A 24,816-nucleotide genomic window follows, 5' to 3' on the forward strand; every position below is an offset into this window, starting at 1 on the left:
GAATGTTGGGGCCTGTTCTGTTTAACATTTTTATCAATGATCTGGATAAGGGGTGAGTGCACCCTCAGTAAGTTTGTTGATCATACAAAGCTGGGTGGGTGTGTAGATCTGCTTGAGGGCAGGAAGACTATTCAGAATGACGTGGACAGGCTGGAGTGATGGGCTGAGGCGAAATGTCTGAAATTCAACAAGGCCAAGTGCCCAGTGCTGCACTTGAACCATACACTTGCAAACTACAGACCTGGGGCAGAGTGGCTGTAATGTGGCTTCTCAAGTAATGAATGACAGGACAAGAGGAAATGGGTTTAAGTTGCACCAGGAGAGATTTAGATTGGAGATTAGGAAGATTTTTTTTAACTGAGAGGATTATTAAGCATCAGAACAAACAGGCTGCCCAGGGAGGTGGTGGAGTCATAATCCCTGGAGATATTTAAAAGATGTGTAGATGAGGTGTTGAAGAATGTGTTTTAGTGGTGGGCTGGCAGTATTAGGTTAGTGGTTGGACTCAATGATCTTAAAGGTCTTTTAGAACTATTATGATTCTATGAATTTCACCATTTTTTTTGCATTTTCATAAACCCAGACTTGCTTGAGATTTTTTCCATTGCTTGGTGAATTGGTGAATTGTTTGTTTCATTTCATTATAGTTTGACAGGTTTAAATGTAAATTAAAAGAAACCAGACACTGATGAAAGATTTTTTCCTAGTGATGCCTCAAAAAGATGTAATTTTTACAGTGCTGCACAGATTGTCTATTTTCAATATTTGTAAAATTTTTCAAACTCTGAAATATTTAGTCAGTGTTGCACACAAAAATTTTAGAAAGATAATGTATTGATTAATGATTATGCTATATTTCTTATTTCTTATTACTGCAATTCCTTAAATTTAGTTTCATTGCTTCTGAACGATGCCTAGGCCTAGGATTTTTCAAAGATGGTCAAGAGAGGCTGAAGACTGTATGCATACCATTGAAATTCAATGTGAAATAGAGATGAAATCCTGAAGGTGTCTAACAGGAAGACGTTCAGGCATATATTTTATCTAAACAAAATTTTTAACAAAGAACTCCAGCACAGAGGCCCTGTGGTATAATTAGCTGGTGTAATTAGGAGTGCAGGCTGATCATGATCTTCATGCTCTTTCCAAGCACTGTACTTCAGTGGTCTGAGATACAGTCTTCATTGTAACGCTATCTCTAGACAAACCAAAGCACCAGAACTCTCAACTTTTTCATCGTACTCCATACTACTGTAAATACCGATGAAAATAGAGGAAAGGCTGAGAATACTGTAATGCTTCAACATGCTGAAATTTAAGTTTTTTTCCTACATGGATTTATTAACAATAAATAAAATGGGAAATTGTATTTCAAATATTATGCTTAGATTATACCAAAAAGTAGTTGAATTGTAGAAATCTGTGGTAAGATGTGGTGATAATATGCAAATACCCCATTTTAAACAACAAAAAACTCCGATCCTTTCGTAATACTGTTACCAGACAAAGTTTGACAGTAGTAGAGGTATGTTCATTAGGCTTATGTTGTTGTTCTTTGTCACTGTATTTTGCATCAGATCACAGTCCAGTCAAAGAGGTAAAAACTGGGGAAAGTTTTTAATGTTAAGATTCTGAGGATTTAAAGGAATGCACACAAGCAAAAGTATTTCCATAATGAAATACTCTAATCAGCTCAGTTAATTGAAAAAAAAACTCAAGGAAAAGAATTCATATTTTTATTTCAAGAATCAATTCATGCTGTGGTAAATGAAGGAAGTCCAAATTTATGGTTAATAATCTTTGGAATTCGGTCCATAGCCAGAATATTAACGTGCATAAGTATTTATTTCCTGTCCTAATCTTTCTGTAACTTATGTTTTGTTTGACTAAAAGTGCTCTTTAATATATTGCTCAGTGGGTAAATTCTTCCACATAGTTCCCTAAATTGAATGATTTGCTTACTGTTGTAGCCTGTTCCAGGCATGTGCAACTGCATTTCTAACTCTTAAATTTCTGTCTTATATATGGTTACAGATTAACAATTAATTATAGATACACAGATGATCGTAATTTTAGGAAACAAGTAGTTTATATAGCAGATGATGAAAAAAAAGCTTTTAAAATAAATCTGCTGTTTTAAATTCCCTCAGTTCTAAGGTGGTAATAATTTAAAATGCTTTTTCTTCTTTTAACTCGCAAGGCAGTATGAAAATGATAGTTTAATAGGAAAAGAAGTAATTAAACCTTCTGTAATTATAAGCAAACAAATTAGTATACCTTCAGCTCCTTTTTTATTATACCAACATCCTCACTTGCTATCGAAAGGTGTGTCAGACAGTGGTCATAACCCCTTTGCAAAGATGTCTCATCAGCACTGTCTTCCTGTGTCAGCTGGTGGGCTTTTCTATAGAGCAGTATATGTGAGATAATACCATATAGCAAAAGATCACAATTATTATCAGAAGGAAGCGAGAACTATGAGAACACATTAATAAATGGTATAAAAACTCAAGGATGCATGCTGGCTGTGCTGCTCTTGAAAAGCCCAATGCAGTTGCCATTAGCTTCAGACCTTAAAGATCATCCGTAGTAAACTGACCATTTTACTTAGTTCTTTAATCCATTCATTTGTTGAAGGAATTGTTTTATGTGACTCAGAAATTTTACTTTTGTGAAGAGATTGACAGAATTCTCAAATGCTGGCTCATTATATGGCAGATGATTACACTAGTCATCAGCTGATATTGGTCATACAAGTACAGCTTTATTCAAGTTAAGAAGGACAATTAAAGCAATTTTTAAGAAATCCCATTTCATTCATTTTAGGAGTGAAATAAAAATAATAAACTATAATAATCCACTGTAGAGATTCCCTGATTTTTATCACAGGGTTTCTCTGAGTGTGTATTTGGAGTTCAAGCCAAAACTATCTCTGCTTTTCTCTTAGGGCACTGAATTTCTGCATTGTATAGAGAAGGCAAATCACAAATCTTCCTGCTGCAAAGGGAGCTATTTCCCAGAAGTTCTTACCTGGGGTCTTGTCTGTAGGGTGAAAAGATGTATTTCTTTTTTCTTTAGATTTTTAACTCACTGAAAGGAAAGAAGCTTCTTCACATCTCAGATTTCTTTGCTATTGCAATAGATTATGTTTTTCTGGAAGCTTTGAGGAGATTGTTCATAGGAAGAGGATAGGCCCACAGGTAGTGTCTTCGAAAATGTGTATTCCACAGCCTTATGGTCTTGCGATTAGAAGTAGATGGAGAAAAAAAAGAAGTTGTTAATATATCTTGTTACATCAGATGAGTTACACATGGGAGATTTATTACTGTGGTTATTTACTTTTTAGATTTACAGAACATCTCTCTCTGTTGTATCCATGTGTTAAATATCATCCATAATAGTCACAATGACATAAGAGTTGCTGTAGCTCAGAACCTTGCTTAAAAATCTGTTCTTTTCTAAACCAAAGTCTTCCTATAAAAATTCACTTTTACATTTCACGGAAGTATCTATGTAAAATCTGGTATATTTTACTTCTGTCTTTTTCATGCAATTTAAATGAAAAAGTTAGCAATTGATAAGTGGACTGTCAGGTTTTGCATTCCAGACTTGCTGCAAAGTTTGTAAACACCACATATATAGAAAACAGATATAAATACAATTCAAGAATTAAGGGATTTCCAAAATGGACTCCTTCCAGCACTCAATGCATGGACACTTAAATAGAAGTTTTAAAAGAAGGTTTCAAAGCTTTGTGCTTCTGAAAAACTTGGACACAGATGAAAATTGTGTGTTAATTATAAAACTATTTGCTAAGAAATAGCCATCTAGGATAGTAAGAATGCTCTCAAATTTTCAGCCCTGTGTAAAGTCTTGTATTGTAGACATTATGATGAGTGTGTTTCATTTATATACTAAGTGATGTGACTAACGTTTGTCATATGGTCTTTGCTTTTTCATTTTTTCTGCAGGGGGGGAAGCACGTATGGTTGAATGTTTTGTTTCAGGAGGGCTGTGTTTTTCTTTTCCTGTTTAAATACTCTTGTTGCTATGTTTTTGTTAAGGGAAGACAAAATCAAAGTAGTATGTTCCACAGTTGAAGCGGAAGGTAACCAAGAGAGTGATGTGCCTTATTTCCTGTAGGAACATCAGGAAATGTTCCTTGTACAACCACTGGCTATATTCTTTTTTCTTTTATATTAATTATTTAGACCATTACTTGCAGAGAGGTGCACAGAGCCTAAGGAGCAGAAGTGTCCATGATGACCACTATACTGAAGTTTGACAATCTGTGTGTTTCTTTGAAACCATATTAAAATTATGTAGAGAAGGTGAACAGGCATGATGTTTCCAGTTTATTTTGCTGTGTTCTGCACTAGTTAGAGTTATTAGGCACTGAAGGCTTCCTGCTGGGGATGTTTACAGTTACGTAGCACTGTTACAGGAATATGGGCCTTAATAAGTATTCCAGCTGAACAGAACTGGATTTAATGAATTACTCCTCTCATTTTGATTGTCTTTCATGGAAATTAAGCCTTTGAATTGTATCTTTCCTGAACTTACTTTCTTTGCAAAGAATGTAAGTTGATTATACATATATATATACATACATATATAAATATAAAAGTGCTTTGTTGCAGATCTGTAGTACCATTCGTTTTTCACTTTTAGCTTCCACAGCTACAGTATGCAGAAAAAGTTGTTTAAAATATGTTGTGGAAACTCAGTGTTTTGTCTGTGAAGTGCATCTATACTCGTGGATAATTGTGCCTCAGTACAGAGGCATAATTGTTCTCTCCAAATTGAGAAGCTGATGTTTTTTTCACTTGTGTTGGCAACAATCTTAAGAAAAAAACCAACCCACCAACCAACCCACAGGCCCCTCCCCCGCCTTCCCCCCCCAAAAGGTGGGGGAAGAGAAAAAAGCCTGAAGTAAACAAAGTGTGTGGATATATCTATATATCCATCTATTACTTACTGAACACTTATAGGGGCCCATTCAGAACAGAAACAAGGATTCTTTTTTTCAAAGAAGTTGGTATTTTCGTTTTAAGATGTAACATGGATATTTTAGAAGACTTAACCCAGAACTCTACATTTCTGCAAACTGCAAACATAATTGACTAGTGCATGAAAGGAGATTGAAGAACTAGTTCTCTGCTATTAGATCAGTAGCATTTGGTATGGTCCTGTGTAGCACATTAAGGAGACAGAGAGATTGTCCTTGACTTTGTTTCAGCCCGAAATTAGCTATCAGCCTCTTACCTTTGAGGTCTCTGACCTAATGCCTCTTTGAAAAGAGTATTCTTCCAACATGAAAAGAATGCTTAAGTTCTTCAGAGCTTTATTTTCGTAGAGCTCAGAAGAAAATTGAACCTTCAAGGTTCCTACAGTCTGACTGTTTTCCGGTGGGGATAAAAAAAGTCAGGATCATGCGAATAGTTGCAAATTAAATGAATACACTCTATCAAGGATTAATCTTTCTCCAAATTACTGCATTAAAGTCTGTGGAAAAGCAGTTCTTTCTGCATCTCAAGTATCTAATTTACCAGCACTGTTATGAGCTTTTGAGACTCAGTTCTGATCTATTTAGCATACAGTCCTATGAATAAGCAAAAAGAGTAAAATGTTGGTTCTGGATTTTGCCTTGCATAGATTTTGACTGAAAAGTTCATGTTTGAGGAGTATATTCCAGTAAGAGTGTCTGTCCTTTCTAAAAATGAATGGCAATATACCCAATTATCAAAATAGCTTGATCCTGAAGTTGTAACCCAGTAAAAACCCAGCCAGATACTTGGAATCATGTAAGAGAACTTAAAAACATATTATAAAATTACTGTAGCCATCTAAACCATGTTCTAAAGAAGCATTACTGTTCTGCCCATGTGTGCTGGAGTGCTGCAAGCGATAGTATCCTGACAAAATCCAGCACTGACATTTTACTTTATTTTTTACTTAGAATAAAATAGTTAATCATACAGATAGTGTATTTTAAATGAGTAACATATTTCTCAAAACTATGTGGCTTAATTGATTTTTTTTTTCCCCTGAGGTTCATCATCATGAGAACTACAGGATTAAGACTAGATCATAAAGGTAGAATGTGTCGTTCATTAGGAAGGCCAACAACAAGAGGGACAGAGAACTTTTAGAGAGAGTCCAGAACAGGGCCACCAAGATTATCGGGGAACTGCAACATCTTTCTTATGAGGAAAGGCTGCGGGACCTGGGGCCGTTCAACCTGGAAAAAAGGAGACTGAGGGGGGACCTCGTTAATACTTACAAGTATTTAAAAAGTGTATGTCAAGAGGTTGGGGCAATGCTGGTAGTGTGACAGGAAAAGGGGTAATGGACAAAAGCTGGAACACAAAAAGTTCCACTTAAACTTAAGGAAAAACTTTTTTACTGTAACAGTGAGGGAGCCCTGGCACAGGCTGCCCAGGGAGGGTGTGGAGTCTCCTTCTCTAGAAATTTTCAAAACCTGCCTGGATGTGTTCCTGTGTGACCTGATCTAGGCGGGCCCGTTTTAGCAAAGGGATTGGACTAAGTGATCTCTAGAGGTCCATTCCAACCCCTACTATACTGTGATTCTGGGATTCTGTGAACAAACCTGCCATCTACCATGGAAACAGCATCACAGAACCAAAACCCAAAACCACAACACTGAATACTCTCTCAGTTATGCATCATTAGAGTAATATGCTGACTGGTAGGGCTTCCTCATATGAGATGATGCATTTGTAAATCTATACAGTCTGACAGCCTGACCTCTATGTAGGGTGGCTTTAGCCAGTGAGAAGTTACTGTGCTTAATAACAAATGTAGTATTTCAGGTTATATAACAGAAGCTATTATACCAAGATGCTAACGTTTCATCTATTAGCTTTTGCTCTGCCTCCTTTGTACTATTTAATTCATTGGAAAGCTTACTCAAACTGATTGATGAGGAAGTTTTTATATATTACGTAGAGATAAAGGAATTCTAAAAAAAGTGCTTAATTATTATTATTTGTTGGATTTAAGTAACTGGCTAGACAAGAAATCTGCTGTGGACTTCTGAAACCTTAGTAATTGTTGCCCAGAAATTTGTCTTTCTGACATGTCCCAAGTCCCTTTTAAATTGCTAGAAAATTCATTGTTATTTTTTACTTAGAATGTGTTAATTTTATTTACCATGGTAGTGGATCTGATAACAGTCAATATATTTGACTTTATATCAGCTTCTGTGAGTATGAAAACTGCTAGCAAAGCACTTTGGAGTGATAGTCCTGTATACGTACTCTGAGGCACAGTGAAAAGTCAGCTTTTAGCAAAATCTGATTTAGGTTTTTCATAAAATGATCAATAAATAAAATTTGCCATCTCAGGATAAACATTCCAAACCGATGACAAAATATTAATCTTTTCAAAGTCATGTTTTTCAGAGTAATCAATGACTAGGCATGTAATACTTTTCTGAGAGCAAGACTTGGTTCATGGAAATAAGGCAAAAGCAGGTCAGTGTAGGTCCTCCTTCCTATGAAAGTTGTTGCAATTCTGCACTCGCTCCAACTAGAGGCAAACAGTAAAGCCAGGGATGTTTTCCTGTGGTTGAAAATTAATCCATTGGCATTCAGAGGGATTGCAAAGCACATACATAGTCTAAACACAGGAGCTGGGAGGATTATGTCTATTTGGCTTGTCTCTAGTGCCTTGGAGTCTCAGAAACTAGACACATCAGATCTTTGTGCAGATTTTCACAGCACTGTAAATTATGAGACCAAATAGCCTGAAGGAACCGCTGGTAGTTTTCTTCTGATGATCACGGGAGCTTCCACATGAACATTGCACCCACTGGTCCAGTACTGTCAGCCAATCTCATTCAGACTTCATTATTTTATCTGAATTGTACAAATTCTACTGTCTGATCTAATCAAGTTTTAAATAGCCCATAGCTCAGAAATCTGGCTATCTATGAATTAACAGGAGCACTTATCTGCAAAACAGCACTATGCACTTACTTTCTGCTGGGTACAAAGGGAGTTTTGGACTTTAAGAAGCCTCCATCTGCCTGTTGTATACTATGTTGTGTGATCCAGTGGAAAACCAATGGTATGGTTGGTTGCTAAGAAGGAGGCTTTGGCATACAAGATGTGAACTTGGAGAGTTTGCTCTAGATCATGGAATTAATGGATAAAGGTGGTAAAAGTGCTTTTTAAAAAGTAAGAGCAGAACTTTGCCTCAGTTCATTTGTTATCTAAGACATGAACAAAATAGGGCAAATACAGTAAGCAAGCTGGCCCTTTCTCCCTTGCAGTAGGAGAAGCGGAAACATGCATTCAGTTCCAAGAAATGCTGAACACTTTGGGAAGAAGAGAGATTTGTTGTGTTTTCTCAGAAGATACCCTGATACGGTAGTCTAGGAGGACAGTGTAAGAATCTGATTATGTAGGAGCAGGACACTCATGGCTATTGACAACATTACTTGTTCTTTGGTTTGGGAAATTTACAGACCTTTGCATGTTGCTCAAATGAGGAATGTCAAGTAGCTATCAGGATGGATGCCAGGCTGACAGCATGGCACAGAGACTTGTGCAAGGTACATTCAGAAACTCTTCTGGTTTCACAGTATGCAATAGTCCAAAACTTTGCTGCTATGCTTTCATATGTAGAAGAAATTTGACAAAAGTGAGTACTGTGGCAGAAGATGACTGTGCAAATACAATATTGTTTCCCATTTGCTGAATGGGAGCATATTATGAAATCTTTTCAAACTCATGTCAGGTTTTGGAAGAGAAAATAAAAATACAGAGTATTGTGGGTATTTACAGAGTGAGTTAGTCTTGCTTTTTTGAACATAATTAATCAGGCAGATAGGTATTTGTGTGAAGCCATGTTAGTCGCTGTGACTTGTTTACATATCAGCTTTGTGACAGATGGGGTATGTACTTCTGATTGACTGCTCAGTCCAATTTACCTACTAATTTGATCCTTTTCCTTCCCTAGTTCCTGAACAAAGGCCTATGACCAAGGCTCCTGTCTGTCTGAAAATGCACAGTCCAGTGCTAGATAATGTCACATGACCAGGAAAATGATATTGGCCATGAAATCCTCCATGCATTTGCCTTTCAGAGCATGCTGATGTATTGAAATGCTTGGGGTTTGCTCAGTGAAGAGCAGCTCTATCTTCACTGCAGATTTGGCTTCAGATTGTCCCACCTTTTCTGTGCATGGACACATTTTTAAAAAATTATTTGTCTGTCAGGCTTACTTATTTGAGTGTTACATGGTTGCCTATTTCTGACCATTTACTTTGGTCCAGAAGGACTCAGTAGTGTTGGAGCCTCCACCCTCCTTTGTTCTATAGGTGAACTCTGGTTTTTCAAAATAGACAGGAAATTGTGCTTTTTCCTTTGATACATTTCTTTGGATGACGAGAAAGAAGTATATTTGCTGTCTAAAAGTACAGCCGAAAAACAATATCTGGATGTCACCCATCCCTTTGGAAAATGAGACAAGCCTTCTGGTGTTTCCAGAGGGGATAATGTGTCTATGAGCTCCTTGTAGCTCTTCAGATCTGGAAGTTTCCACCTTCATGTATGACAGACCTGCGTGCTAAAGCCTTGCAACGTTGTCCTTAACACTAAATGCAGGCATCTCTAGGAAGCTTTCCTGTTGCAGTAGATGCTATATTTCTCTATTATATATGACCAGGATGCCTATCCATTCAGGATTTGGAAGGAAAGTGTGCAGTATTTGCCATGTTATGACACTTCTTTGAAATTTGATTTCTGTTCAGTCCTTTAGTCTTGGATGTTGAGTTTCTTTACACAGAGAGCAAAATGTGGTGTGTGCTTATTGTGCCTTGTAGATAATGCCAGACACTAGAAAGGAGAAAGAAAAGTTCCCTGATACCAAAGAAGTTTTTATGTCATGCTAACATTGGAAATCATGTTGTTCAGCTCATCTATCTTACTATAAAGTGAGCTCAGTTTTCTATGATGACTATTGTATTTCAAATTATGTTGCTTTTGAGTTAGTCATTGAGAAGGCTTACAGAATCTCTGATAATGATTCAAATTTTTCCTTAGCTCTTATGTGGTAGAGTTAATCCCGTTATTCCAGACATAGAACAGAATTTTCAGAAAAACAAATTAAAGGAAAGTATCAGCTGTGTAGTGAGCAGTATCACGTGCTGGTCATCAAAGAATTATCCTTGTGGTAAAAATAATGGTGGCAAAATTAGGGCTGAGACTGGTTTGTGGATTTCTGTATTTCTTCTGCACTTTTGTTTCTTGTAGTTTTGATGAAGTAGCATATTAAAAGAAAGGAAATTCCATTAAAATAATGTTAAAAATAGGATTAAAATGTAACATCCAACAAATAAAGGCCTAATTGTAAACTTTAGATCTTTTTATTTGTTACACCTGCAGTAGTTTTCTTTAACTGACCACATGTCAGATTAACATCTTGTTACCTAAATATTTGCACTGTGTTTGGTCAGTAAACATCCAATATATTTAGGATGCTTTTCATATAGGTGGGTTTTCGTTACCCTTCTCAAGCCAAATGAGTCCCAGTTCTGCTCTTTCATTCAGATTTAAGGGAAGAAGTGAAGATGTGTCTCCTCTGCAACACTCTTGGCAGCATCTTTGGGATGAGAAAATATGCAGGACTGGAAAAGTGTTTGGAGTGCAGGCAGTAAGACTGCAATGCTTGCTCAGTTTGGAGGATGTGAGTTTGAAGTAACAGGAACATGGTATCAAAACACAACAAACCAAATTGTAGTCAGAAAACAGGATGATACACTTCCTGGAAGCTTGTAGTTTACTGCTCAAGTTGATTTAATGGTGATAAGTCAGTTTGTGTGTTTTTTGAGCTTTTTCTTTTTAACGAGAACAACAAATTCAGCAGTACATACTACTGCATCACTATTTAGTTGCTAGAATTTATTTTCTGACAAACACAAGTGTTTGGTTTACAGTATATTTTAATTTTCTAGTTAGTTGCAGAAAACTTTAAGTCAAGACTGGCCTTTAGTTCCATAATCCAGTAAAATAGATTTTAAGGATGTGGGCTGCTGTTGCTCTGTAATTGGCTGTACTATTTTGGGACGGAAGGTGAAGGTCAAATCTCTTGGGAATGATGGTTTTGTTTATCTACAGAGATAGCATCCATTCTGTAAATCATTGTGCTGCAGTCCTCACAGTAGAAGAGGCTAGAAAAATATTTTTAAATGAAACTCCATCTCTCCTGGAAAAAAAAAAAAAAAGGCAGCCTGTGGAAAGTTTCTAACTGTGGATTTGGCAACTTCCCCCTGTACTTATCCCAGTTTCTTTCACTGGAAAAAAATCAAAGTCTAGCAATTAGTAAATTTTTAACATGCAGTCTGGAGAAAGTAAGATCAAGTCTGAAAGACTCAGCAATTTGTTTTTCTTTCTGCTTCCTTCTGATAGGATTTCAACCTGTTGGTGTAGTGTCTGCTTCATTTGTGTGTGTGAAGTATTAATTCTGGGCTTGTGCTTCTTAATGTAATGTGAACTTGTCTTCCTCCAAATTTTCTTTTTTTCCCTTAGTTTTTGGTATAATTATGAATACTGCACATCTGGAATGATGTTAGTAGATCTCGCCCTGGTCTCGCTACCTTACTTGCCTCCCTGCTGCTGTTCCTTCTTACAGGCAGGATCTAATGGAAGGAGGAAGATGGAAGGGGTTTCTACCAGGATCATGTATAGACCTGAAGGCTGTCAGGCTTGATCTTGGTGTCAGCTTTTCTCCTAAAGCCACTCCTTAGCCGTGCTATTATTCCTGAAGCTTTTACCTGCATTTTCAAGATATGTCTACCAGTACATTCATGCAGTGCCGTGGCTTGAATAGATTGGTCATCTGTGAGTCAGGTGTTCCCTGTTCCTTAAAAGGGGAAAATCAGGCATTGTACTGGAGGATCAGCACCTTGTAGTCAAGAAATGAATCTATGGTCACAATTGCTTTTATTGCCCAGAGGATGGGCCTGTGCATATCTCATTGTCTGCAAGTTCAATGCTTTCAGTTTGCCCAGGTATAGCAAACTATAGTAGTCTATAGGAAACATGTGGAGGCGTCATTTCCTCACCCAGAGGAAGGACTTCAGGACCAAAACTTTTGAAGATGCTGGAAAACAATACTTGATATTTATTTATGGGTTTTTGATTTCCTCATCTCACTAACATCATTGTTCCCTTGTATTGTTCTTAGAAGTCTGGTATCTGGGGTTTTGCATGGTTTAGACATTTAGGGTTTTTTTTTTTTTTCAGAGAGTAAGAATGGAAAGTACTTTCCTCACAGCAAATTCATGAATGAAATAAAAATAATAATAGTAAAAAATGTTCTGTATCCTTGTGTAACCTTATGTGGAAAGACTCAGTGAGACTTTAGTTTGTGTAGTCAATGTGGGTGTCTTGGTAAGCAGCAGTATGTCCTGGTACGAGTGGTATTCAGTGCTGTTGAACTTCGGTAGAGTATTAACAGATGGCAGTTGCCACCAACATGCTCTGTTTGTACTTGTCTGCAGCTATAGCGCAGGTGGTTTGATGAGAAGGGTGATGCTGTGATAGCAGGGAAATTCTCCTTTTTTAGTTTAAGTAGTCGCCTTAGAAATTTGTTCCTATGGACTGTATGGGAGTGGCAATGTTTCTGGTACTGTTTTTCACAGGTATAGTTTCTAAAAAAAAAAAAAAAAAATGATCCCCAATCCTCTCTGCTTCAGCTGGAGGATGAGAAAGCTTTTGATTATGACCTAAAAAACCCCAAGGCTTTTATTTCAAGAAAAGTAATAATCAGTTCTGTTATTAAGGTCCTGGCATTCAAACCAAAAAATCAGTAAGAAAGAAATGAAAATTGTGCTGTGATCAGGTTTTGTCTTCAGTTCGCTTATAAAAATTAATCAAAGGAGCAAGGACAGCCATGCAGTCTTTGTGTTCCTGAAGAACACATGCTTCACAGAAGGTTCAGTAAAATTGTGCAATTATGCTGGGAACTCACCAAAGCCAAAGACAGGGCACAGACCTACAAAAAAAGAGCCCGTGTTTGAATAGGGAAAGGAGAATAGAAACAACCAGTGGGAGAAGGAAGCTTTGTAAGTGTGTTTGGGGGGGTTATTTCTCCCCAGCATGCAGGTAGAATCCAGATCCGTATTTCTTGGATTTATGAATTTATTTGACAGTAAGGCAATCCAGCTAATGAGAAGAAATTCAAATGGCATGACTTTACTTGTGCAGCTCTATTCTGGATGTGACTATGATCCATTTATTTTTCTCAAGTCATTCCCCTTGTGATCATTGTATCCAGTAAGAAATGACACCTATTTGATGGATGTAAACTGAGATTAGCATGTAAATATCCTGTGATATAATTAGTGTTCAACAGATGTTTAGATGGTAGTATTAAAAATAAAGTTGGAGTGCTAAAATGTTTTTATCATATACCCTTCCTGATAGTTATCAAGCCAATAAAGAAATAAAAGATGAACTATATTTTGCATTTGCACAGTTGAAGCATCTCATGAATCAAATATAAGGCAGAAAAAAAAATTATTGATGTTTACATTTCCATAGAAATTGGCTCAAAATCATATAGGGAGATGAAAATTTGCAACACCAATTCATGGTAGGCAATAGGGGCATGTAAATTTGCTTTTATGAAGCTGTGTATAAAATAAAAGAATGTTAATTTTATTATGTTTATATTCTTATTTGAATGGAGTTAAGAGAAATAATATTGGCATCTATTCTTCAGAAGCCAGTAGTTTCCTCAATTGCTGATTTTTTTCTTTAAGTTCTGATTTGAAGTAAAAAATAAGTTTTTCTACCCAGGTTGCAAGACCTGCACAGCTGTAATTGTCCTTTTATCTATGGATAATAAAAGCTTTCATTTTTCCCCTTAATGCTTAAAAATATTTGTTAGGAAATCAGAGTTTAAAGTCTCAAATCATGTCAGTATACATGTGCCACCGCAGTGTTTATTAAATACTTTGAATTTAAGAAAAGTATTTGAATGAAAATACTTCTGTCTTTTCAAGGTGATTTAAACTTGCCTGTCGGAATATCTTCAATGGAGAATCAGTCCTGGTTGTAGTTTAATCCTTTAACACTGCAGTAAGATCCTGCTGAATGAAGTCCTGTTCTTTTATTGAATGTCACTGATTCCTGTGGGATCCTGAATCAGAAGTGCTGGGGCCCTGGCTGTGCAAGCCTGAGAGCTGTGCCTGTGCCAGTACCCAGAAGTTGTAAACATCAGTTTACTGCTGTAGCCAGATTGATTTGTCAGAATAGGCTAGTTTATTTAGTTTGTTCAACCTCGATTTGCACTTGCTCTTGATTTCCCAGGAAAAATAATTTAAAATTTAGGCAAAATATTCCAGAAAGAGAAATAGAGTTTGTCGCTTTCTTGTAATAAAGTTGTGTATTTCTCCTTTGAAATGATGATTATTTTTTTTTCCCCAGACCATCATGCTTTAAGTAGTTTACCATGGTGTTGGTCAGACTTGCTGGAAAGAATTGCTTTGGCCATCCTTGCTTAGTAAATATGAATTAATTCAGTCTTGTGTGCTGCCCTAGGAAGATCTCATTAACTGTCTGACAAGTAGATGGCTTTACTGTTCAGAAACCTTTTAACTTGGTTTCATTTCTGACATCTGACAAACACAGTATAAGATGCAGGAGCTATATAAGCTGCTTATGGTAACAGTTGATGCAGCTTGGGTTTTGTAAGCTGGCTATTTCCTGGTTTGAAATGGTGGAGGACATTCATGTCCCAGTCTTACATTTAATTTAAAATTGTAAAGTGTGAAAACTAGGAGTGATAGTAGGAGCTCTAAGTTTAAACAAACATTAACGATTTAAAGTTTTGTTCTGCAAGTGCAATAGGACTGTATTTGTCTGAAGATGACATTTTGTACTGCTTGGCAGTATAGAATAGGTAAAGTAAGAATAGGTAAAATTCCTTCTGTGAATTGTTGTACATATAAGTAAGCATATGTATTTCTGTGTTTTCTTAAATGTCCACCAGTATCACTAATAGTATCTTCAAAAGTAGTCTGCTACTAAATTTATTGCTGGATAGAGAATAACATAACAGCTGAAACTGCTTTCTGACCTATTTACAGAGAGATCCTGCTTTCTGGGTTTGAATTCTTTTGTGAAGAAGATGCAGTTTTTCCAAGGAAATTTTGAGAACTTCGCAGTCTTACAAAAGTGGAGGAAAAAAAAAAAAGAAATTTAAAACTACAAACTCATGTAGTTTTACCAGGGCAGGCATACAGGACTTGTGCTTTGTTTGTCTTCCCAAATTCAAGTATGCCCTTAAGCATTTGCATAAAAAATTAAAAGTTCTACATGTCTGCATAGAATGAAAATTGCTGTTAAGGCAATCTACTGACAGCATTATTCCCTGATACAAAGTGTGGGATATAAAATCTTCAATTAAATTCACAGAGGTGTTTCAGTCACTTTGTATCATTGAAGTCCACTTTGATGACCATTCTGGCTGGATTCACTGGACCAGAACCAGTTGTATTTGAATTGTTTGTAGTTAATGTTACATATCCAAGGCCAGTGGAAAGATTGCAGGTTCATATTCTCTTAGAGTTGACAGAATCTGGTTTATTGGATGTGAAATTGTAAGGGATTTCCACCCCCCCCCATTATTTGCAGAACATGAAAGCCTGTGAGTACAGCTAAGATACTTAAACATCTGAAAATTGCTCCAGGGAAATAATTTCAAACGAATCTGGAAATGCAAATGTTAGTATTCTTAAATAGTAACATCATTATAGGCCTATGTTGTAATTCATAGGAAAAGGTAAGTTTGCTTAGGAAAACTGTAGAACTTCAGATTCACTTTAATTTTTGTTGTATTTCTTGGGAGCTTGGGAGCTATGCTTTTATGTTTACCTTCGGTTTTATTGACAGTAGTAAAGCCTTGCTTTTGGTCTGGGATTATTTCTGATGTTTTCAAGGCCTTTCTATGACTTACAGTTTGTATTTATTAAATAATTATGCAGTACCATCTGTATTGCTAACCTAGTGGATGACATGAGTTCAGAAGCAAGGAGCATCTTAATCCCCTGTGAAATAAATAATATAAACTAATACAGTTTTCTTAAAATCTTATTTTGCCTTGCAGATACAAGTTGTTTCACAGTGCATTTAAATAGCAGCATCATCATTGTATAAGCCTGGATGTCTTCCGATTATGCAAATTCTTAGTTTTGTGTATTTGTAGAAGCCAGAGCACATACTGTCAGTGTGCTTTTCAAGATAAATGTACTTTTTATTAGGAAATGTGGCACAAGTGTTGCATGAAATGAAGCATTGTTGCATAATGATCCTATTAAATTTTTTACCATTTGATTATCTCAGGACCTATCTAAATGGCAAGAGATGGGAATTAGGGATATGTATCTCTAATTAGGGATATGTTTCCTTATGTAGGGAAGTGTTATCATTTCTGCTGATTGAAAAAAAAAAGAGATGTTTCTGCCTTTTCCTATGATCAAGAAGGCACTTTTTGGGATGACTTTACTCACTACAGCTACCCTGTAGGTTTAGTGAAGAACTTAAATTGGGATAGAAAACTGCTGTTTCATACTCTTCGCTGTTTTGTGTTTTTCTTGGCACAAGCGGGCAAATACAAAGGGCAGCCAGAATTGGCACTGGATGGTGTTTGAGAAATACACTTTATTTATAGAGCTCTGGCAATAAAAACTGTAGAACTGTCAAACATTCTAATGCCTAATAAGCATAAAACCACATTAAACATGAAATAAACTGAAAATTAAAGACTGTGGAGTTGAATATCAGGAGAAGAAGTGTTATATGTTGAAAACTGAGCATATAAAAGGGGTTTGGTGGGCGTCCATTACAATCACCTGTCAGTAATTTCAAGTTTTCTCAGCTTATTTTTCTTTAATTAGCTGCCTCAATCATTTAGGACTTAAAAATTCACTTTCATTGGTGCTGAGTCAGCTTTTCTCTCTTATTCAAAGGCAGTAGGAATTAAGCTTTACATTTTATTTCTGAAAATGGAGATGTGATATGTTACTTTAGTTTTCTTATAATTGGTGATAAAGATTATGGCTCCCAATTCTGGTGGATATTTTTGAGTCAGAAAAGTCTCAAACTTGTTTTGAAAAATGCTAATGAACTTCAGAAATATAAAGAAGGGGGATTATCAGAGAATGACTTTCATGTCATGTTTTTTAGATTTCTAAGTATAATTTCTCAAATTGAATCAGAAAGTCTCAAACATTTTTTCAAAGGGATCATTTATGAAAAATGTATTTCTCATCTTGACTATTTTACACTCTCTGAAATTGATGAGTTTTTAAAGTTAATAAAATTTGTTGTGTAGAATGAAAAAGTTGTCTCAAAAATATTTTGGAAATATTAAATGTTTCCATATTGCTGTTCTTAAAAAAATAGAAAATTAATAATTTTGAGAATAAAAATTAAGTAAAAATTCAAGATTTAAAAAGTGATTAGAATAAGCATAAGAGAATCAGAAAATACAGTATAAATATAAAAGTTTAAAACATATGAATTGTTTTCTAATTAGGATTGCAATTTAATGGGAACATACCGTTATTTCCAGATGTACAGTTACTCCTAGATTTGCTAGTTTGTTGTTTTGATATGCTGGTAGTGGACACAGCTGAATTCACCGAGATTTCCCAGTGAGAGCCTGGTCTTCCATAAAGTCAGGAAACTACTGACTTTAATGAGAGGTAAACTTTTGCAGATGTCATTTCTTTTCCATTTCCACTTGAATGGTATAACCAGTTGTATGATTAGAAGTGTATTATTCACTCTGTAGCATGCACCAACAGTGCCATAGATGTGTTACCAAAGGGAATTCCACATACATGTGAACTTCTTTCAATCCAGAGTGTCTTTTTCTTCATCAGAAAATCTTATACTTCTTCCTAAGTACAAGATTATTCTTGTACTTCTTCACAAGCAGGCGGGAAAAGTTTTATTTATTGATATGGTGGGTTTATCTGTTGAAGTCCCAAAGGTCTATTCAGAAATTCACATGAGACAGTCAAATCCCTCTTTTCCTCTTACCCTTCCAAAAACAATCTGTTGGTGATGCTGAGACTGCAATCTAACTTCTCTGCATTTTTAAATGGGTTAAAGGCTCGATTAGAGAATAAAATATTAGACAGACTGTGATCTGCTCAGTTTGCAGATGGACAATCATTCCTTAAACCACTGTTTGGCTTTTCGCTAAAGCTCTAGTTAAGCTGTATTGTAATGAAAAAATTTAGATGATCTTCCAGCAGGTTTCTGCACATGGCATCATTCTGCAGCAGCATCTGTGAGCCAGCCTGACATTCAGCCTCTGATTTGGTAATTAACTGCAAGTGTGCATGCAACTCCATTGTTATTCATCAACCAATACTATATTGACCAGCAAAAGCATAGCTAGTCTTCAGAAAACTAGTTTCCCAAAATGAAGATATTAGATATGGGTGACAGAATTCTTGACATGTGGGAAGAAAAAGGAAGAGATATTTTCTGATTTTGGCCAGGAAAATGTTACACTAAATCTTTTTGAGAATGGCTTCAGTACAGGGAAGAGGGTGGAGATATCTGACTTCCTGCCTGGATGAGAGGAGCTGGACTTCAGCTATAAATCTCTTGCTTTCACCTGCTATGGAGCTGAAAGGAAGTCAGGGTTCAAAAGCGAAAGCATGGTTGTAGTTCAGGTGATTTTAGAGGTGTTGGAGATCAGTTTAAAGGGCACTTCATCAAAGGAGGAGACTGAGGTAGGAGTCTTGATGGACATGAAAGAATGAAGATATGCAGTAAAAAGTGGAGAAATAGTGTCAGTGTGCAGGGAAATGTAGAAGAGGCGATTGAAACTCGGGAAAGGTTTTATTGCTGTTTTCTTGGAAAAAGGTTTTCTGATATGACAGAGAAAAATTATCAGAAAATAAAAAAATATACACCATGGAGAAAGAGTTAAGACTATCTCAAAATATATCAGCATATTCATCGTGTTTGAGAAGGTTATGAAGTTCTGTGTTTCTTCAATATCATTTTTGTGTGTGTGTTTACTTTGGAGTTCATGTAAACTTTAAGGAAAAAAGCCAGGGATGCTCTTTCATCTGACTGATGATGTTTTGAATGAATGGAAAAGGGAATAATTTGGTCAGTTGAGAGAGAAAGTTAGCATTGGAATGTTAAACATTGTGGTCCATCTATTCCGCTGTCCTAGGCAGCAGAATCTGGAGCCAGCTTGAAAGTGGCTCTAGGTACAGTAGGAAGGAGGAATATATCTGACCTTGGCTGATGCTCTCTCTGCCACTTGTGATTCATCCAGTTCTGCAGGCAAGATGGGAGAAACAGGTGGTGCCTCAGCTGGTGAATTACTGGAGAGAGAAGAAGAGTCTTTTGTTCAGTAGCAGAAGCCAGCCTAAGCAGCTACTGCCACTGCTTTTGGCATAGGTTAATGGGAAGAGAAGGGTAAGCACACAGGGCTTACTACGGCTGCTGTTGCTACTGGAGTTTTCTCTATTGAATTTTTGTTTGTTTGTTTGTTTATTTTTTGGGGTTTTTTTGGGTTTTTTTTGGTTTTTTTTTTTTTAATTGTGGTATCATTGAGCAAAAGTGCTTCAACAAAACTGACATGGTGCTCTTCTGGGACCTGGAGTCAGACATGCATTGGTTATGGTGCACGGTACCTCAGACTGCTGACCAAATTACTACTACCTTGATGTCTCCACACTGAATTAGCCAGATTTAAGGGTAGAAACAATCTTTTAAAAAGTCTAGGGGGGAAAAACCTGAAAATTAAAGTATTTTTTATCAAATGAAAAAGATTATTGTCTAGGCTCCCAAAAGCAGAGTGATTGCTCTCAGAAAAATAGTTACATACATTTTGTGATCCAGGTACTCTGCTTAATTTTGAGGACTTAATTTCTTAGCTTTTGAGAAAGTGAAAAAATTTTGTGCCCTGTGGATCTTCTGCAGGCAGACTTCTTTGTCTTCCCTGATTTTATTCCAGATGTCAGAGAAGTCATTTGTGCAGTTGACAGCTTCTTGTGTTGTCTGTAGTGGGAGTGCTTTATTGGTTTACTTTTTTTACACCCACCCCTCCCTGTAACAACACACAGAGGAACTATGGAGAGAAAAAACACCAATAAGCAAGTGAACAATGCTACTTTTATTTTGATAAGACCAGAGGTAAAATTCCCATAATAGGAACTCAGTGTACATTCTCTGTGAAACACGCTGCCTTGCAAAATGGCAGCAGATCAACAGACAGGCAAACACATTAGTGTTTATTTGGCATAATGAGCAGATTGTTTTTTAATGAATTTAATTTGGTTTTTTGATCTTTGTGTTTGATTTTTAAGTGCTGATATTTCTTGTATATTACAGTAGTGTCAGGCAAAGGGTAAAAGAGTTAGAGACTAGTACAGAAATTATGAAAATATTTTGCAGGTAATAAATACACAATCATGAAAATTTATGTTGTTAATTGATATTATTAATATGGGATCTTCTTCAAAGGTTTTGTATAATTCTTTGCCACATTTCTTGAAGGTGGAGGTGAATTACTGTCCTCCTTACCAGCATGACAGAAAGACTTGGAGTCATAGCCAGAAATAGGGTTTTTTTGTCCCCAGTAGGACCTGAATGGAGTTAGGGAACCTTAGCCCTAAACTGTTATCTTGCATATTTCATGTGTAGCTGCATTCCTATTGCAAAAGGCTTAGTTGGTACTGTATGTTTCGGTCTGTGTGTTGGTCAGACTTCTAAAGATCATCAAAGTTCTAAAGACTGTCAGACTTCCGAAGAAATGCATCTTTATGTTTAGAATTTTCTTAGCGTTTTTGTGTATGTGATGCATCTCGTCTCCTTTTCCAAAGCAGCTGTAAACTCATCATTTAGATTTATATGTTATCCGGGTTTCCAGAAGGATGTGTTATGAAGTTTAGGTCTGTAACTTTGAATTTAAAACTTAGCAGAGGTAGGGGTTGTAAGCAAGCTGAGTGACACAAGGATATTCTTTGAATGACAAGGTTTTCCATAGGCAGTTCTAAAAAATGGCACATAAAACTGATTTGGTCATTTTAAAAAATGTAAATAACAATCATCCTCCTTTTTATCTGTTGTCTTCAGCTGATCTTTTAAATTTAGACTGTTTTTTGTGTTATTCAGCCAATGCTCGCCTTTGAAATGTTTCATGAGAATCAATTATAACTCGGAGCTCTGGCTGGCAGACAGTGCAAGGGCAGTGGATCTCCATTTGCAGTGCTTCGAGAGTGAATCCCTTTACTATAGCAGTGCAGCTAGAATGCTGGTAGCACAAGATGAAAATTTGGAAAATTATGTTTAAACTGTATGGCTTTGCTGTTACTTGAGAAAACTAAGAATTTAAAATAAGGGAAACTCTGGAATCCAGTTGAAAAGCTTTGGGAAACTTGAGGATCATTGTCTAGGTGACAAAGGTCTGGAATCCTGGATTGCATCAAGATAAATTATTCTGTGTGCTTGATGTGCTAAGAAATATTTATACTATTGTAGACGAATCTTGAATTAACCTCAGCAAGATGTGCAATATATCCAGGAAACAAAAATGTGTCATAATTTACTGACATTTGTACATAATAAAAGAAATTCCATTAAGTGTGAGCTGATTTTTCACTTTAAGAGTTTTGGGTTTTTTTTGATGAGCATGGGAACCATGTATGCCAATTGATTGCTACAGTTGTTTGCTCAGTCCAGGAACAGGGGCAATTTAGCTATGTCCTTGCAACATGTAATGCTTTGATCCTTCTTGTAATGCAGTCTCAGTAATAAGTCTGGACTTTGAGCAGCAGACTTGAAATTTTGGTAGAATTTTTAGAAACCACTCAGTGCTATTTCAGGGGAGTTTCTGACTTTTTGTGTGTGTGTCAGGTTCTTTAGGAGTCGTAAATTGGCTGAGATGTCCATTTTACTTTTTTTTCTAATGGTGTGTGGTTTTTTTCTATGTTGACATCCTCCTCAAAGCTGTGTCTACAAGTGAGGTACTCTTTCCTTGTTTACCTATCTTTTAAGAACTGTTCGTGATTGTTGTTGTTTAATATTCAAATAGTTCTTGAGTCATGAATAGAACCCTCAGACCTACTGTGTATTCATACACATTCAGAGACATTTATCTTTCCATAATCATAATGCTGAATTAAGGTTATTTTCTACTGTAACAAAAGCAGTTAGTTCTCTATCCTTCTGCCTGACAACAGCTGGCTGCTTTTCCTAGCAAAGTCCCAGAGCAGAGGTGCTCTGTGTTTGAGGTCATTGGTCTCTGCATTCCAGGAAAGGAGCTGGTAAGGACATTTGCATCATGGAAACCTGGCTTTTATTGTTGCTTTGCATTACTCACTCCACAGTGGGTAAAGTCCACCAAGAGTGAGTAAGCACCTCCATCTCTACCTGCACTCCCCTGAATCCTCTTGCTCTCACATTTTCCAGAAGAGTAGTGTATTCCAATCATTTTGAGATATGTGTGGCTTTGTAGTGCTCTCATGTAAGTGCCCTGAAAGAGTCAAACAGTTGCCTGCATTGATTTCTGGTACATAGTGTGCACATAGATTTTATTTTTTTTTTTCCGGAAGCACACCTGCATTGATAGGGACAAAAGGTGGCAAATCTTTATGCAAAACTATCATTATGACTACACTAACTCTGCAGTATGACTACTGCAACATAATATAATGGGCTGGCACCCACTTGCTAGAAGGGTCTGAAGTCATCCTAGGCCTCCTTTTACCTTAATTATTGATTTGTGTCTGAGTTCTGTGAGAGTTTGGATTTTCCTAGATTCACTTTCTGATAACCTCTGAAGATGTGAGCTCTGGCACAGTGTTACTTGGACAATGTGTATTGCAGCTGATGGATGCTCTTCTTGACTTCAGGACTATTAAATGGTGTCTTGAATGACTTGAGAATAACTAATGTCCCAGCTTCCACATCATTCTTATTTTTGCCTTTGGGCAACTAATGTTCACCTTCCTTCACAATTACAGGAAATGAAGATCTTCTGGGATAACGTGGGTATGAATGAGCAGTGTATTTGGTCTACGTGGAAGTAATGTGAACAGAGAGAGATTACAAATAGTAAAGGTAGACATGAGTTTCAGAGGTAGTTCTTGTGATTATTTTCCCACTCTCTCAATTCTGGTTAATACTGTTGGCTGGTTAAGTGAACACTTCATCAAAAACGAATTTAGAGTCCTACAGTGAAAGAGGATTTCTGTCTATGGGATTGGTTCTACACTGTACAGGCAATGTGCACAGCAAATTTGCCATAGCCCCTGTGGATATTCGTAGGAAGAAAGGACATAAAGGGCTGTTATCTACCAACAGTTAACTGCTGCAGATGAATTAATGACATTTTTTTGTTTTCCATCAATAAAATATTAGAAACAGAGCACAAAAAGTCAGGAAAAAGAGGAGGTTAAAGTAGAGTGACCAACGTCACTCTAGAGAGTAATTTGAAACAAAGTATGCTGGCAATATTCCAACCTTAATTTTGTTTATGTCCTCGATAACTAGATTTGTCTCTTCCCTGATAAAAATGTGCAATGTCAGTTACATAGTCCTCTTCAGCAGAGAAAGGATCGATGCTTGGGAATTAAAATGTTTAAGTCCCAACAGAGAGGAAAAAAAGGAACGCTGTGACTGCTATCCTTCCACACAGGGGTTATTTATTGCCTCTTTTATGGAATTTGCACCACACCAGAATTTAAATGAGTTCATGTACAATGTACAATACACAGTGCCTTGGAACTAAATGGTTATGAGAGACATGACATTTGTGCACTATTTGTGTCAGTTTTTAACGACTGAAGAATATGCATATTCGTGTGAAGAATTATCAATGTAAAGTTTAGTCTACAGTGTTTAGATACTTTCAGAATGTGCCTACCTTTGTAATAAAATTAATTAATAAAAGATGATTATATCCTTTGTACCTGAAATGTAATTAATTTCTTTTGAAGTGACTTACTGTACATCTTTTCTTGTTGTTTCCAGTTCTTGACTGTGAAATATGAGAAAACTTACTGTTCTGTTATTTTATTTATGGTATTACTAACTTTTCATGTAATCCAAAGGATGAGTTTCTTGAGGAGGGAAAAGTGAACTTTTTAATTAAGCAAAACCAGATGTAGCTGGCTGTTGTTTAAGCCAATTAATTTTACATTAGGTTTGATTATTAATACATCAGCAATCTTGCTTGTGGTTACTATGGTAAAAGTTATGTTTCCTAATAGTATCTCTTGACTAGTTTTAATTTAGAAGTTAGTGGTTTATTTCAACTTATAGTCAGTTTGTAAGGTGCTAGAGCAAGATTTTAAAAGTTACTAATTTTGCTCTTGCTTGATTGTAATATAAGTGCAGGGTGGAAGTGATACCTCAGAGAACATTCAATTTCTCAGCTTCATTAATATTTCACTGTTCAACTCTTTTAATAATATGTAGATAGGGTTTTATATCATGTTAGGACAACAGAACTACTAAATACTTTATAAATAGAATACCTGCTTTAGATTCTGAGTAATTTTCTGATGTGATTCTGTATCCAAAGCGTAAGAAGCTTGGGAAACAAATTATAGATGTAAAATGCCAAAAGTTGTTTAAGTGTTCCTGATACAACTGTTTCCTTGTTTGTCTTGTTTCATGCAGGCTTTCCTTCACCGGATGACCCAATGTGCTGCAGCTAAAGTGGATAAAAATGTCACAGAAGAGACAGTTAAGGTTAGTCTCCTAATTGCCTGTTTCTTCTGATTTGTATCTGATGTTTTAT

At 36.4% G+C, this 24,816-nt stretch overlaps 1 protein-coding gene across 1 annotated transcript in view; it reads left to right on the forward strand.

The window, feature by feature from the left end:
* PREX2 (phosphatidylinositol-3,4,5-trisphosphate dependent Rac exchange factor 2) overlaps positions 1 to 24,816 on the forward strand; it is a 183,318-nt gene that overhangs the window by 28,640 nt on the left and 129,862 nt on the right. The window contains exon 3 of the mRNA XM_061994821.1: positions 24,696 to 24,767. Coding sequence (XP_061850805.1) covers positions 24,696 to 24,767 — 72 coding nt within the window. The remainder of the gene's footprint in view (positions 1 to 24,695; positions 24,768 to 24,816) is intronic.

This window comes from Colius striatus, chromosome 4 (genome assembly GCF_028858725.1).
Source record: "Colius striatus isolate bColStr4 chromosome 4, bColStr4.1.hap1, whole genome shotgun sequence".
NCBI classification, from domain to species: domain Eukaryota; kingdom Metazoa; phylum Chordata; class Aves; order Coliiformes; family Coliidae; genus Colius; species Colius striatus.